Source organism: Leuciscus leuciscus (assembly GCF_965113295.1).
Source record: "Leuciscus leuciscus genome assembly, chromosome: 3".
NCBI classification, from domain to species: domain Eukaryota; kingdom Metazoa; phylum Chordata; class Actinopteri; order Cypriniformes; family Leuciscidae; genus Leuciscus; species Leuciscus leuciscus.
Genome location: NC_138727.1, coordinates 53,491,729 through 53,508,822, shown reverse-complemented (window position 1 = coordinate 53,508,822; position 17,094 = coordinate 53,491,729). Strand labels below are relative to the sequence as shown.

At 40.4% G+C, this 17,094-nt stretch overlaps 1 protein-coding gene across 8 annotated transcripts in view; it reads right to left on the bottom strand.

Moving 5' to 3' along the window:
• Positions 1-17,094, bottom strand: part of LOC309493628 (complement C3-like) — a 528,795-nt gene that overhangs the window by 404,214 nt on the left and 107,487 nt on the right. Inside the window, exons 11-25 of one of the 8 annotated variants that reach the window (XM_082162772.1) lie at positions 14,849-14,995; positions 14,500-14,703; positions 14,174-14,365; positions 13,947-14,099; positions 13,748-13,877; positions 13,423-13,467; positions 12,880-12,982; positions 12,628-12,716; positions 12,360-12,502; positions 11,936-12,142; positions 11,766-11,826; positions 11,432-11,515; positions 8,290-8,493; positions 8,012-8,087; positions 4,528-4,687 (exon numbers count right to left, since the gene is read on the bottom strand). The exons of 5 other annotated variants lie outside the window; for them this stretch is intronic. In XM_082162772.1, the coding sequence (XP_082018898.1) occupies positions 4,528-4,687; positions 8,012-8,087; positions 8,290-8,493; positions 11,432-11,515; positions 11,766-11,826; positions 11,936-12,142; positions 12,360-12,502; positions 12,628-12,716; positions 12,880-12,982; positions 13,423-13,467; positions 13,748-13,877; positions 13,947-14,099; positions 14,174-14,365; positions 14,500-14,703; positions 14,849-14,995 (1,998 nt within the window). The remainder of the gene's footprint in view (positions 1-4,527; positions 4,688-8,011; positions 8,088-8,289; positions 8,494-11,431; positions 11,516-11,765; positions 11,827-11,935; positions 12,143-12,359; positions 12,503-12,627; positions 12,717-12,879; positions 12,983-13,422; positions 13,468-13,747; positions 13,878-13,946; positions 14,100-14,173; positions 14,366-14,499; positions 14,704-14,848; positions 14,996-17,094) is intronic. 2 more of the 8 variants (XM_082162770.1, XM_082162769.1) reach the window with 2 other exon arrangements.

Here is a 17,094-nt window from a genome sequence, read left to right as displayed (position 1 = left end):
AATCAATATTATATAGCTCAACATGTTGAAATGTTAGAATATGATCAGTATGTTATTCTAATGTTGATCTAGCTTACTGCTAGTCTCATTCAGCCAACAAACTAACACATAGACTAACGTTATAACTTTCAACACACTCAAATGCTGTTTAGTATGATAGTGTAATGTTAGACCAGGGGTCCTCAACTCTGGGCCGCAAGATCCACTTTCCAGCAGAGTTTAGCTCCAACCCTAATCAAACACACCTGAACAAGCTAATCAAAGTCTTCATGATTACTTTAAAGTTACAGGTACACATAAAAATCCCCAGTGTTAAATCAACACTTCTCAGAGTACATAATGTCCCAGTCAGAGAAAAACTAATATTAAATAAATGAAAAGGGTCAAGAGCCCAACTAAAGCAAACACTGACCACCATAATGGTGACTTGAAATGAAACATTCCATAAAACATTACTGTCTAAACTTTTGTTGAATCTCAAGAACTTTTGTAGATGTATGACAGAAATAAAGTCAAACTGGTAATATTAAGTGCAACAATGTGTAAAAATTCTCTTTTTTCTGTTCTTGTTGTTTCTCTGCTTATTAGCATTAGGTGTCACCACTAATGGCCAATCATCACTTAATTAATCACTTAATTATCTCATTAACTTCAACACTACTTCAGTGTTAATTTTAACACCCTGAAGTTGGACACATATGTACAACTGAGGAGTGTTAATTTAACACTGGGGATTTTGCTTTGTGGGTGGAATAAACATATGACAGGACTTTTACTTTCTGACCCCTAGACTATACACCTCTGGTAACCTCACAGTGCACTCACTGTGTGCTCATATTATGGCCACAGTGTGAGTCAACCCAGCTAGAATTGTTATTGGACATGGAGTCATGGACTCAAACATCGCTCAGACGTCATATTTTGGTAAACATTTGATTTCAGGCTCCAACATCATTAAACAACTCCACAAACACCATTACCAGCTTCACTTATTGCTAACCAGATTTACTTCTGTCATATGTGTACAAAAGTCCTTATTGAGATTAATAGAGGTTTAGATGTTGATGATTTATTGAAATTAATAGTTTGGCTTGATGTCACCATTATGGTGATCAGTGTTTGCTTTAGTTGGGCAGTTTGACTCTTGATGTTTTAATGTAAATGTTTTTCTCTGGCTGCTGTAACTGTTTGTTATGGCAAGAACAATAAGAGGAAATGTGATCAGATGATGTCAGCTACTTGATGATGAAGATAGAATCATCATGAAGTGCTCTGATCAGTTGATGTATTCTAGGCCATCATGTGTGTTAATAATTACATATAGTTGATTAGAGTAATGTTTCCACAGCATGACATCCAACTGTGCTTAAATAAGAAAAGATCGAAACATTTTGAACTATTGTTTCAATTAGACGCACTCAAACCTCAAGAATCAGCGTGTGATTCTCAATAACGGTGACATGCTTCATGCCGCAATGCATTCTGGGAGCCACTGATGAGTTTTGTATGATGTAACCAGAATGCATTGCGGCATAAAGCATGTTACCGTTATGGAGATGCATGCGCTGATTCTTGAAATTTGTGTTTGTCTCAATGAAGGGGTTTAAAGCATTTTTTTAATATAATTTTTTTATATATATAATATTTCAGCCTTTGTTTAAAATGGTTCTAAAGTGTGCATTTCCTGGATGTGTGTCTATATGATCTTGTCAAAAAAATGTCTGTATGATGGCTTCATAAAATCGTTCAGAGTATCACAGCAGTATTGGCATGCAAAGTTAACAACTAATATTTAATGACTTAATCATATATTAGAGTTCACGTGGTATGAATAAATCAGGCCACTACATGATGACATCACAAAAAATTCCTAACAACCTCTGATCTGATTTACTCTTGCATTCTTTGCCATGTTTCAGAGACACACAGTTAAAGCAGCCAGAATAAAACTAATGTTAAAAATTCAAGGGTCAAGAGCACAACTAAAGCCAACTTTATTATTTTCAATAAAACAGCAACTTCAACCTCTGTTATTTCTCAACAAGATTCAAGATTTTATTTGTCACATACACAATTAACCAGCAGTGAAATGTAAGTCAGGTCCACTCCAAAGACAGTGCAATTATATAGGATACAAAAAAACGAATACACATAAATATTAAGAAAAAGAAAAGTAGAAAAAATAAAAGAATAAAATAAAATAAAGGATAAATATAAATGTGCAGGTCAGTCTGTTTGTTGACTTAAATAGTACTATAAGAAGGAAAGTGCAAGTTTTCAGGATTGCTGGTGAAACCCTGAATTTCCTCAGCTGTCGCAGATGGTACAGTCTTTGCCTGGCTTTCTTAACCTGTGTTTGGATGTGTGTAGTCCAAGTCAAGTTCTTGGAGATGTTTACACCGAGGTACTTGAAAATACTCACCCTCTCCACAGGGGTCCCACTGATCATAAGAGGAGTGTAGGGCTGCTGCTGTCTCTTCCTAAAGTCCATGATCAGAGAGAGACAGTTTTCCTGGCACCATGATGTGAGTCTCTCTATCTCATCCAAGTATGCGGTCTCATCATTGTTGGAAATGAGGTCCAGAACCACAGTATCATCAGCGAATTTGATAATAGATGTGGAGTTGTGAGAGGACACGCAGTCATGCGTGTAGAGAGAGTAGAGCAAGGGACTCAGGACACAGCCCTGTGGGGCTCCTACGTTCAGAGTGATGGAGTTTGAGGTGAACTGGCCAACATTCACCACTTGAGGTCTGCAAGTGAGAAAGTCTTGAATCCAGTCGCAGAGTGAGGAGTTTAGGCCAAGGTATGTGAGTTTAGAAGCTAGCTTGATGCCTATAGTATTAAAAGCTGAGCTGTAGTCAATGAATAACATCCTTATTCCCATTTTTGCTGTTCATGTGTGTGAGGGAAGAGTGGAGGACGAGAGAGATGGCATCGTCAGTAGATCTATTTGGACGATAGGCAAACTGAAGAGGGTCCAAAGTAACAGGGATGGATGAGCAGATGTGGCTCTTTACATGTCTCTCAAAAATTTTCATAACTATTGATGTGAGGGCAACTGGGCGATAGTCATTCAGGCAAGAGGGCTTTTTGTTCTTTTGCACAGGGATAATGACAGATTTTTTAAATAAGGTGGGAACCACGGAGGTAGCAAGGAACTCATTAAAGATAGAAGTGAACAAACCAGCAAGCTGATCAGCGCAGGACCTCAGAACACGGCCGTTTATCCCATCAGGTCCGGCTGCTTTCCTGATGTTCACTTTCTTTAACGCCCTCCGAACCTCATCCTCTAACACGGTGATTACAGGATTATCGCTGCTCTGCATACTGCTTCCTGACGCGTGGGTCGGCAGAGTCGCGCTGCCGCCGTTGCAATCGAAGCGGCCGTAGAAGGTATTTAACTCGTCGGCCAGCAGCGGATCTGCTCTCACCACTGCGGAGGATTTGTTACCGAAGGCACAGATGGTCCTCAGTCCCTGCCACATCCGTCGAGAGTCCTTGAGCTGGAAATGAGTCTCAATTCTCTCTCTATATTGATGTTTTGCGGCTCTACTGCACGTCGGAGAGCATAGCACGATGCTTTGTATTCGCTCATGTTCCCCGTCAGAAGAGCCTCGTTGTAAGCTACAGTGTTTGTTAACCACAGCACGGATTGTTCCGTCCACCCACGGTTTCTGATTAGAAAAGGTCCTTATAGTTATTGTTTCTGTAGCTTGTTCGGTGTTTACAAAGCTTAATGCTACATCCGTGAACTCGCTGACGTCAGATGAACTCGCCCGGAACATGTCCCAGTCGACGTCATCAAGAGCCGCCTGTAGCATAGCTTCTGAGTGGGAGGACCAGCGCGTCACTACTCTCTGCACCGGGGGGATCCTGAACGAGCTTTTGTTTATATTCCGGTGTGAGGAAAATGGCGGTCCGATTTGCCAAAAGCAGGTAGTGAGCGGACTTTGTAGGCATTCTTAAACTGAGTTTAAGAATGCCTACATAAATAATGCATGTAGTCCACTGCAAGAGATTCACTTTTTACAGTTAACGTGTTTGTAAGTAAAAATTCTGAAAATATTTGTAAAATAACTGTTTCTGTTAAAAAGTTTAATGAAAATGTCTGTAAAAGTCTTTTGCACTTTATTTAAATTAGGATATTTTACATTCATTTCGCGTTTTTTTTTAATGGCAACCATTGCTGACAGTCATTTGACCGTTTTTACGTTCTTTTTTAAAGTGTTTGATCGTAATAATTCAGGAAATAATGTTTATTTTTTTCTATAAAACATTCAAGGAAAATTTCCGTTTCAGTTTTTTTGCACTTTTTGAATTAGGATATTTTATGGATTTTGTTTGGCAGCCATAGCTGACAGTCATTGGCCGTTTTTTTAAGACTTTATTTTTTACAGTGTTAGTTCACTATAGTGAGTATTTCATGTGCTAAGACAACCACAGAGAAATAAATACCTGGTTCTGGATTATTTCATCAATCTTTTCTGAACACAGGTGAACACAAACCGACCACATTCAACTTACCACCATCTCTCCATGAATTACAGGTGAATCCTCTTTAAAGGAGCCGTCTGCCAGTTGTTTGTGGAGAACCAGCCACTTGAGGGCGCTGCAAAGCACGTCTTCTTTTATAGTAGCAAAGTTAATGGCCATGGTGAAGACTTTAGCAACATATGCAGTCAGCCTTAAAAACAGACAACAGAAAGATATAAAATAAATCAAATAAAAAACAAGTAATAATGATTTTTCACTATTAAAACAATGTTAAAGGGGTCATATAATGCCATTTTTGTACAAGATAATATGATTCTTTAGGGTCTAATTTAAAAGTTTGTAATATACTTTAATTAAAAATTCTCATTAGTATTGTAAGAAAACACTCATTTTACTTGGTCAAAAACAGCTCTGTTTTCAGCACGCCGTTTAAGTGCATGTGTCTTTAAAGGTGAACTAAGTAACTTTTTTTACCTTAACTGAACAGCTTCGGAGTCATTGGAATGGTTATATTACTTATTTCGGGTTGAATGGTGGTCGTTTCGCACCCCCCTGGTGCCCGTGAGCGGAAAATACGCACTTGCAACTTTGAGCCGGCGGGCCGCCGGCCGCTGCGTCAGGAAGTCTCGCGTGATATCAGGTCTCGCGATGTAAACAATTGCTTTACGGCCAAAAGAAATCTGCTAAAATGCTGTCATTATTGCGCTCCCTCACGCTGTCCGAACCCGAATGAAGAAGACGTTTTAAAGAACGTCCCATCTGCTTTGATGTCGTTGATCTATAGCCTCTGGTGTCTGAGAATCACCAACGAGTTTTTACGACAGTGTTATCAAATATCTATTCCGAAGCTGTGGGGGGAGCTCTAGAGAGAAACCTGCAAGCAAAAAGCGAGAATACAGCGAAGAAGTCCCGAAGCTACTGAGTGCTGCTTTAAATGATAATGAGTTTTGCTCACCCCGCCCTGTAGCTGACGCTAAGTCCAGTGTGAACTCGTTTCCATGACTACACCGGAAGTTGTTCATGCGCAACCCTTATGGTGCGTTCACACCGGACGCGAATAGCGCGTCAGGCGCGAGTGATTTCAATGTTAAGTCAATGCAAAGACGCGTCACGCGCGTAAAAAATTCCTGCGGCGCGAATGAGGCGTAGAGCGCGGCGCGGAAGACGCGAATACGCCTCATTCGCGCGTCAAGTTCGCGCGAATTGAGCGTCTGGCGCGTTAAGCGCGTTACGCGCGAATGTTTTATGTAGTGCTTTTTGTGCATTCTCGTGTTTGACGCGAATTCGCGTCTGCCGCCCGAGTTGAAAAATCGGAACTTCTGCGTCAATTCGCGCCGCGTTAACCAATCAGGAGCCTGCTTGCTGCTGTCACGTGGTGAAGTGACAGTTTACAATGTTATTTTATGTTTGGCCTCAATAAATTATTTTGTAATATGACTAAAATGCACAACAAAGCAAATCTTTCACATAAAAACTCGATTTCAATATATGAGAGATAACGTTACTCATTTTGTATTGAATGCTATTTATTCCATATCTATTCTAGATTATATGAAACATTATTATTCTAATGTAAAGACAACAAACACAATTTAGTGTATAAAAACAAAAATCACAGGACAGGTTTCACTTTTGGAGGCTGACTTCATTTATTATCAAAACAAAAATAAATGACAGATTAGGTGGGTGCGGGCGAGGGTGAACCTCGCGCCGGGCTGTAGAGCGCGGGCTCGTCAGGCAGCGACCACTCGAGGCCGAGGCCTTACGGCCTACGCTGTCCTCGTCAGCGTCCTCACCGTTAGGTCCACCAAACCTAGCTCCTGGAGCAAATTGTGAAACTCCTGAAACCCTCCGGAGGGTCTGGTGGACCCGAGTACAGCGACGATGTCCCCTACGCAGCTGTTTCTGCTCTCCAGAGCATATACGAGCGGTGACTCTCTCGATTAATGCTAATGCTAATGCTCGATAGACATCTAAAAAAGATGGCCGCCAAAACTTTCACCTCTGACGCGCGTAAATCTCGCTTCAAACTTTTGTTTTTACACGCGTTAGACACGCGAATTAACACAAAGTGGTCAAGCGTCAAACTAGACGCAGCAGGCGCGAATTTGACGCGCTATTCGCGTCCGGTGTGAACGCAGCATTACGACGATAAAGTCGTTTTGTAATGCAATTATAATGTGTTTTGTTTACTGTAATCCTGTGTGACGTTTAAAACTGTTGTTACGTTGCTCTTGTTAAATTTATGAAGAAGAGAAAAGTTGGTTATTGCTAGTCACATGTTTAACCCCGGAAGTATTGAGAGTAGCGCCAAAGAGGAGAGAGAGTGGCGGGTGAGAACTTTTAAGCTCCCGTCTATTATTCTACAGCTGGTCTACCAGGCGAACACGGTAATAATTATCGAGCTATCTTATTAAGCACTGTTAAATTTTGTTTACAAGAAAATGTGAGACATTGTTTTGGTCTGCATAAGAAATAAGAGTATATGAATGTTGCTTTGGGTGCTTTGTGCTTGAAACTGTTTTGTTTATCTTCTAGTTTTCACGGTGTTCCATGATACCTCAGAGAAGAATAAATGTGAATGTGAACATCAGTAAGAAGCGTGGACTCATTTATGACCAGTGTAGTTACACGCCCCTCTGTTCTGTGCGTACACGTAACACAATAACACAATAACCATAACGCGTTGTTCATTATAAACGTGGGATTATGAATTATATTGAGAACGTCGTACATAGAAAACATGCCGTAATGTACCTGAGTGTAAAGAGCCGCATTCATCGTGAAGCGTGCAGCAAGCGATTTGCAAAGATTAATATAAAGATTAATATAAAGGTTAATAAAACGTTACACTCACTTCTTCTGGAGGTGCAGCAGGAACACGAATAGTTGGTACCGATCCTTTTTTCAGGAGCAGCTTCTTAGCAAAACCAGCTTTATACTGACCCTCGTTTGTAAAGCAGTCTCTGGTGTGTGAAATGATTCGCGCAAACATGAAAGCATTGACGTTGATTGTGGGGAATATTCCCTTCGAAAACAAAACAGCCACTGCGTCTTCAGCGGTTCGGATTTAGGAACATCAGAATGACTGCTGTGTTCGTTATTACACCCAAGAACAGAACACCACAATCACTTAGAAGCCATTCTGCTCATAGACAGTGCTCTAGCGTATCAACAATGACGCGCGGACTATGATTGACAGCTCGCTCAAGAGCGAGGGCGGGTCTGTGTTGAAACGCTGCTGTCAATCAACAATCGTGGGAGGGGCGTCTGTCCGTGTGACGTCACAAGGTCGAACGGCTTGATTTGAGACGGGGGAAAACATACAAGAAGATTTAAAAAAACCACTGGATGGATTTTTATCATTTTATGATGCTTGTGTACAGGCACTGCCAACACACATTTCAGTACAATCAACTTGTAAAAGTGCATGTACCATTATATGACCCCTTTAAATAATAAAATATGTAAGACAAGCAAAATCAGGCATGAAACGAAACAAAACCGACTTTACCATGTGCTGCTCGGCCTGTGTACCCAGGCAGCGTAGGATCCATCTGATTTACGGCAACCCAGCTGCCGTTGATAACCTTCATACAAACAAGATAAATTAAGAAAATTTATTTATTACATATATTTTCCACATTTTTCATGAGAGCATCTTTGAGTTTGCTTTTAATTAAATTTTCTTTAGGGGTGAATTCAGGTTGATTGGGACACATTTTCCTAGTCATCTTAATGGCAAAATGTGTCCCAATCAACCTGAATTGACCTTATATTTGTCCTGCTGACCTGTGTAGATATGTTTAATGGCTTCATTACGGTGGTCTATTCCAACAGCCTCCCACTGATTTGTGCTGTCCAGAAAATGAGTGGCAGTGACAGGTAGAGTCATTAAGATCATGTTTGCCTCTCCATCACCACTGGGCTGGACAATAAACCGCCCCATGAAGTCTCCACTGATGGCCTGCTCGACAGTCTGAGAGATCTCTACACCTGGAAGGAGGAAAGAGCAGGCTGAGAATTCAGTTTTTTATTATCTTTGTCAGGATGCAATATTTATGCAACATTTTGACACTGTTTGGTTTTGTATCTGCACAGTTTCAAATTCTTTAAGTTTAACGCAGGATACACAGCGTTTTTGATCATTTTCCCCAAAATAAAAAACGTTTTAATTCTAGCTTCATGCATTCTTTATCAACATTTGAATGTGGGTAAGTTTTTTTAAAAAGCCATAATTTGATCAAAAAGCTAAGAAAAACTTTTTTTTAGGCAGTTTTGATTTATATACTGTTTCATGTTGATGATCATATTATTTGAAATATGCACATGATATGGGATTGCATGTTTCTGCATCTTTCTCCCATGTGTTTTGATCTGGAGATTCTGTACTCTTTCAGAAGATGTGTAATAGCGCTCCCTACCGTATAACAGTGAAAACACGGAAAGATGGAAAATTCACCCTTCACAGGGAGTTTGATTGACAGGCGATCTGCTTGAAAACCAGTTTACCATGTGCTGCTCGGCCAGTCTATCCAGGTTGCGTAGGATTCATCTGATTTACGGTAACGCAACTGCCGTTGATAACCTTCATACAAACAAGATAAAGTGCTCGGTGCAGATACGGCCCATTTGACCTTTCCCACTGCCAGTACTGAGCCATATGTGCCTCATAGTTGGCCCAGATGAGGCCCGAATATGTATGCTATCTGGGGTTCTGCTGCTGCATTTCACACACACACACACACAAAATAGCACACATATCATGTGAAGATTGCGCATACAGAATCTTTCTGTAGTGCAGTAATGTATTGTAAACTCTGTTCTGTGATTTATCAACAAAATAGCTTAGAAACTAAAAACTGTCCTGCAATATATTTCTTAGTAACTAAAACCCACAGCTTCAGTATTAGTGGAGAGACGCTACCAGGTAAAATTAATGCACACGCAATGACACTCTCTCACACTAATGCATTCATTTACAGTGAGGAAAATAAGTATTTGAACACCCTGCTATTTTGCAAGTTCTCCCACTTAGAAATCATGGAGGGGTCTGAAATTGTCATCGTAGGTGCATGTCCACTGTGAGAGACATAATCTAAAAAAAAAAAACCAGAAATCACAATGTATGATTTTTTTAACTATTTATTTGTATGATACAGCTGCAAATAAGTATTTGAACAGCTGAGAAAATCAATGTTAATATTTGGTACAGTAGCCTTTGTTTGCAATTACAGAGGTCAAACGTTTCCTGTAGTTTTTCACCAGGTTTGCACACACTGCAGGAGGGATTTTGGCCCACTCCTCCACACAGATCTTCTCTAGATCAGTCAGGTTTCTGGGCTGTCGCTGAGAAACACGGAGTTTGAGCTCCCTCCAAAGATTCTCTATTGGGTTTAGGTCTGGAGACTGGCTAGGCCACGCCAGAACCTTGATATGCTTCTTACAGAGCCACTCCTTGGTTATCCTGGCTGTGTGCTTCGGGTCATTGTCATGTTGGAAGACCCAGCCTCGACCCATCTTCAATGCTCTAACTGAGGGAAGGAGGTTGTTCCCCAAAATCTCGCAATACATGGCCCCGGTCATCCTCTCCTTAATACAGTGCAGTCGCCCTGTCCCATGTGCAGAAAAACACCCCCAAAGCATGATGCTACCACCCCCATGCTTCACAGTAGGGATGGTGTTCTTGGGATGGTACTCATCATTCTTCTTCCTCCAAACACGGTTAGTGGAATTATGACCCAAAAGTTCTATTTTGGTCTCATCTGAACACATGACTTTCTCCCATGACTCCTCTGGATCATCCAAATGGTCATTGGCAAACTTAAGACGGGCCTTGACATGTGCTGGTTTAAGCAGGGGAACCTTCCGTGCCATGCATGATTTCAAACCATGACGTCTTAGTGTATTACCAACAGTAACCTTGGAAACGGTGGTCCCTCTTTTCAGGTCATTGACCAACTCCTCCCGTGTAGTTCTGGGCTGATTTCTCACCTTTCTTAGGATCATTGAGACCCCACGAGGTGAGATCTTGCATGGAGCCCCAGTCCGAGGGAGATTGACAGTCATGTTTAGCTTCTTCCATTTTCTAATGATTGCTCCAACAGTGGACCTTTTTTCACCAAGCTGCTTGGCAATTTCACCGTAGCCCTTTCCAGCCTTGTGGAGGTGTACAATTTTGTCTCTAGTGTCTTTGGACAGCTCTTTGGTCTTGGCCATGTTAGTAGTTGGATTCTTACTGATTGTATGGGGTGGACAGGTGTCTTTATGCAGCTAACGACCTCAAACAGGTGCATCTAATTTAGGATAATAAATGGAGTGGAGGTGGACATTTTAAAGGCAGACTAACAGGTCTTTGAGGGTCAGAATTCTAGCTGATAGACAGGTGTTCAAATACTTATTTGCAGCTGTATCATACAAATAAATAGTTAAAAAATCATATATTGTGATTTCTGGATTTTTTTTTTTTTTTTGATTATGTCTCTCACAGTGGACATGCACCTACGATGACAATTTCAGACCCCTCCATGATTTCCAAGTGGGAGAACTTGCAAAATAGCAGGGTGTTCAAATACTTATTTTCCTCACTGTATATGTAATCTTTACTGTGCTATACTTTATCTATATCTGATTTAGAACGAGCAGAAATCTGTGATAAACATAATGACCCAAAAAGACAAAAGAACTGATAAAAATAAGATGTCATGTAGGAGCGTCATATGCCATAGCTGATTTGTTCATTAATGACGTCATCAGCGACTAGTCGACTCGACTTTCATCACATAAATGTCGACTTTAAAAGTATGAAGTCGTTCAACCCCTATTACAAACCAGTCCCAGCATTAAGTACTGTGGAACAATCTTCATTCAAGTGCTAAAACTCCCGGAGGAGTAGATGGATGTTGCACATTCATGAAAACATATTTTTCCTCACCAGTAATCGAGATGTCGGTGTTAGCAGGTGTGTCTGGAACCCGATCAGCTGGTGTTTCAGCTCTAATAACTACAGGTGTTCCCCCTGTTCCATTCGGGATGAGAAACAGAGACAAAGAGGAAGATGGAGGAAGAGTAATGAGTTGGTAAAATTTTGTACGCTTTTGGTGAGTAAGAGTAGGAGTAACTACAAAAGTGTAGGAGTTCATTCTGATCTCTTGATTAACTCAAACTATAATGACTTTTTTTATAATTGGCTGAAAGTATAATGTGTGTAATGTTGTATAATGCAAGTATAACACAGTAATGTAATTGTATGGTTCAGTAAATCTCACCATTCTTAACAGGACTGAGCTCCACGTTTGGTCTGTGTAATGGAATCAGCACACCCTCAGACTGAGAGAGAGAAAGAAAGAGAGTTTATCTATTCAAAATATGACAAACATCTATTGATTACATTAATAAATGACCAAATCAAAATTGACAGAAATGCCATCAGACGTACCACCACCTTCAGGGTCTTTTTCACTCCATCATAAAACTCAGATAATGAAGCTTTCACCTCAATATCATGATGTCCCAGTGTCATGGGAATAATCACATATGAAACCGCTATGCTGGAGTCTTTGTCAATGTTTACTGTTGTTCTGTATTTGCCTTTCTTACTGGCAAAGCTGCAAACATCTTCTGTCTCCATAAACTCCACACGCACCTGTGAAAACAGGAGAGCGAGACACAAATCTCTTCAATATCTAGAGAAAACTTCCTCCAAAGTAAATGCATTTCAACTGAACATAAAATGTGTGATGACAGAGGATAATTCTGATATTTCTATGATTTGACTCAAGCAGAAATAGTTATAATGATGAACATGGTTTTAATGTATAACATAAATTAAAAAATATTTTTTAATATTAAATCCGATCTACCCTCTTCAGATTCCTTGGTGTGTAGTTGTGAATAATGGCCTTGATTTCCAGTTGTTCACCGCGCACAGCTGAATAAGGGATCTTGAGGTCAATGAAAAATGGTTTAAAAACTATAATCTCCTCAGGTACTGCCACACAGATGCCTTTGAGGAGGAACACAGACACACAGAAGGGTTTAAAGCAGCAGCTCCTGGATGATGATGATGATGGTGATGATGATGATGATGTTTTTCAGACCATGTATCCTGTGTTTACAGCTTCATCTTACCAAGTGTTGGTGACAGACTGACAGCCAAGATCTGCCAGGTAGTAATAGAGTCTTTCAGGAGGATCACTTTATCTCTGACTGGTGTTGGACTGGGATATTAGGGAAAATACAAGAAGACTGTTGGATTACTCTTTTAATGGTTGTTTACTATCAGACTCACACACACACACACACACACACACACAATGTCGCCAAAAGCTCATGTTGAATGACATAATTTGCTAAGAGTGTGAACGGTGCTCTCCTACTCACCAATTCTCACATAGATCAATCTCTTCCCAAATCCAACTCTCAGGGAACTGAGTACGTGACACGATCTCATCAGAGTCTGTATAATATTCATCATCATCATCACCTGTTGTTACAGATATAAATGTGACAGAATATACATTTTAGAGCAAAAGGACAAACAATCAAGTCAAGTAAAAATGTATCAGGGTTCCAAGCCCTGATTGGTGCTAGAACCCTATCGTATTTGCACTGTTTAATCAATTATTTCTTTTCTGAAAGTTTCTCGGGGGAATGCCATACATTTGTGAGAGAAAGCAAAAGCATTATCTTTTTTTTTTTTTCAGCTCATATTCTTTCCGTTAGGGGCTCTGTAGACATCATAGCTGGATCAATACTAGCATGTTCTGATAATCCTCAAGATTATGTTAACTTATATGTTAACTTTTCCAATACAGGGTTCATTCAAGCCACAATGACAGATAAACAACATATTTAACAGCAGAGATGAACTTTAAAAACATATTTAATCTTTAAAAGGGTTGAATCATAAGAGCAGATTCTCACCCGGTGATCTCCGTCTTCTCTTTGAAAGGAAGGGACACTCCGGCGCTAGAGGGAATTTAATTAGAATGAAATTAGCATATGGCGCTCTAATGTGTGAGAGGGAAATCACTACAATTGAACTTGATGCAGTGCTTTTCCAGCGCCGATTATACCAACTTAAATTAGTTAACATAATAGACACTGGAGACATTCATAAATCTGTAGAAAATTATTTAAATTGTATGTTCATGGAAACTGCCCCGATGGATTCATTTTAGTGAAATATAAAATAAAATTTACTGGTCTTTTTATTAAAATTGTAGAAATTACAAATATACATATATACTTGTTCTGGTGTTGGTTCCTCCTGCAGTGCTGGACTCAAACATCAGACCTGCATCACTGAAAACCCCCATACTGTCCCTTCCACCTCCTGCCGTACAGCCGGTGTCATGCTTCTCTATGACGTCCCAGATCTAAAGCAACAAAGATATCATTTATTAGCTAAATTACAAGCTGTTGAGATGCTTAAGAAGGTCCTTCACCTGAGTCTGAGTGAGTCTGTTCTTGTTAAGGTCATGCACAGCCTTGTCAACCACCACCAGCCCAACTCTAGCTCCAGGATCTCCAGTTATCTGCAGCCTGACCTCATCTCCTGTGCCAAAGGTTTTCCTCTTGTCCTTCACCTGAAGCTTGAGCTGTTAAAACGAGAGACACTGAATCAGATCTAGTTGATTAGCATACCAATCATTTCTTGTGATGGTTGACCCACCGTTCCCATGCACGTGTCCTTCACGTCGACCCAGACTGAATCAGACACCACCTCAGACGAGCCCACATGGTAATAAGCCACAAAGCGGAAGGACGGCACCATGTCTCTGGTTACAGGTAGAGACAGCGTCACTAGAGCTTGTCCTCTCCTCTTGAACCTGTCTGCTTGAACAATCTGACCTTTACTTAAGATCTGAAAATGAGGCAGATGAGTTAACAGTATTTATGACATTCATATTATTTCAAACACAAGCTTTGGTAGTTAATCAAATATTGATATAATAAATACATTTGTGGTGCAGCTTTAGAAATAACCATAATCTTCACCATGTATGTGTAATCTTGATCTTTGACTCCTGGACTTTGTTCAGTGTACAGATTGAGTGTCATTTGATCACCGATCTGAAGCTCTGTAGCATCATTGCCGATGTGCAGGTAATTCTTGGAGTCTCCTTTGGGAATGTAAGCAAGAGCTGTCATCGTCTTCACTGCCTGCTGTTTGTCACTTAATTGTGGATCTTTGGTTTTTGCCTGAAAAGAATCAATACACTGTTTTCTGATGTGCTGTGTAGTATATAGCCTACTCCATTGCTTGTTCAACATATGTTAACTGATCTATTTTCCACCAGTTCTTCAGTGAAAGTGACTGAACATTAGTTGAGTTTGCAGGTCTTACAGTGATCTGCAGTGTAGAAGATCCTCCTAGAGTGTTGACGGTAACCTTTGCAATGCCATTGGCTCTTGTTTGACCTCTGACCCCTCCAGGATTGACCTCCACTTCCACATTTTCAGCAGGAGTCTGGTCAGGATTTGTTAAATGGACCTTTTATTGAAGAAAAAAGAAAAGAAAAAAAATTATTTATATTTATATATATATATATATATATATAGTGGTTAAATTGGGCCGGGGCTCTCCGGGGCTCAGCCCCGACACATAAGCCTGCTCGTTTGTGTCCTGATGTGCCTGTTTACAGTCAGCTGCCTAATGGAAATTATGTCACATCAAATTTGATGAAAGTGATGCTTTTGAAAACATATTTCTGACAATAAATGAACGATTTTTTAAATGGCATGTCTATTTTGTCTCGGCGGAACTGAGATGAGAACAATCGGAACACGGCCGTATTCTTGTTCAGCTGCTTAATCTCGTTGTCAGTCGATCATGATCGCGCACCGCTCGCGCATACCATGCGCATCTTAGGCTACTACTCAAAACTCCGACACGGATAAAAATGTACGCAGCAATATATAATGAATGTTCCTGGGAGATCCGTAGTTGCGCGGGATGTGGAAGCGCGCAAAAGTTCCAGAACCTTCAACCGTCTTAAACAATAAATAAATAAAAACTCACGAGCTGCTGGCCGCCGCTGGAGATCAATTTTGTCAAGTTCAGCACAACGTTGGTTGTACAAAAAGTGCCCTGGCCTTGAACGACAAGGTAAGGAAAATATGTTTGGCACATTGTATGCAGGGTTTTTCCTGCATAGAGAATTATGAGGCGGCCGCCTCCGTCAAATTTCGGGCCGCCTCCGTCTGTCGACAAAAACTCAAGACGGAATCACATGATTAGATACCTCTTTTCCACCGACACGATTCCGCAGCGGGTTCACGGCCGGGTTCCATTCCATTCTCAAACCGTTCTGCGCATTTCGACTGCATCAGAATAAGCACGAGCCCGGCCCTGGCCCGAGACGCTCAAGCACAAGTCCGACAGCTCATCAGAATTATCAGCCCGAGTCCGACTCGAGTCCGGTTTTTTTATTATTATTATTACACAGCGGCAGCCTGCCCTATTTGCAGCCATTAAAATAGGTCAGTTTTGTTAGTTATGTTTCTTTTCATTTCTTTATCATGTTAATTTAGACAAATGTTTTGGAGCATTTTTTTTTTAAATGACGACCAAGCAGCCGAACCGACAGCGAGTAGCCTACAACATGTTTGATCAATTTAGCCTCTCAAATCAACGCTAATAGGCTACTTTACTTGGCTACAATCCACAGATAGGCTATAAAACACTTCAAGCATATCACACAGACAGTTAATTTAACAAATGATTATTTATTAAACCACAGTGAGTAAAACAACTTTTTTTGAAATAATGAGGCAGGCTCAGGCTGCTCGAACCAGCGCTCGCAAACGAAAGGAGCAATAGCCTATCTAAACCAATTAAATTAAATAAACTTGCAGGTTATCTTACCTCAAAAATGCACGACAGAACATGGCCATTCTTTTTTCCAGTAGTTTCCAACAGTTAAACGAAAATAAAAGTCCAATCAAACGAAAAGCATCCGTAGTTTCCAACAGTTAAACGAAAATAAAGTCCAATGAAACGAAAAGTTAGAGCAGTCTTTTACAGAGCATCGTGGAGAAAAAGAATAGCATCCACAGTGTAGCCTAAGGTTTTAGCCCAGTCCTCCTCTCTTCTATCACTCTTCCCGCTGCGTTTTAAGTTGGCCATCTGCGATTTTTTCTCTTAATATTCTCCATTATTTGCACATGAGGTGAATCGTGGGTCGCGCTGATGGGAAACCTTCTGTGTGTGTGCGTGCGTGCGTGTGTGTGTGTGTGTGTGCGTGCATGAGACTGTCATGTCAGTCATATGTCACTGTGTAATTATAAGATTATGAAAGTTATGAGGTTATGAAATGCATGGGCGTCGATTTCGGGGGGGACGCGTACCCACCAGATTTCGTCATGAGTCATTTTGTACCCACCACTTTTAACTTCCGTCCATATTAATTTGACTTTTGGTTCGAATTTTTTTTTTTTTTTTTTACCGTTTTTACTGGTTATGAGGAGCAATATGAGAGAGAAATTTAGTAATCATTGTCTGACCCAACAAAAAAAAACATTATAATATTGATTTTATTTAATTTTTCGTGTTCGCATTTATGAGGGAAAAAACAACGTGTCAGTTCTCGG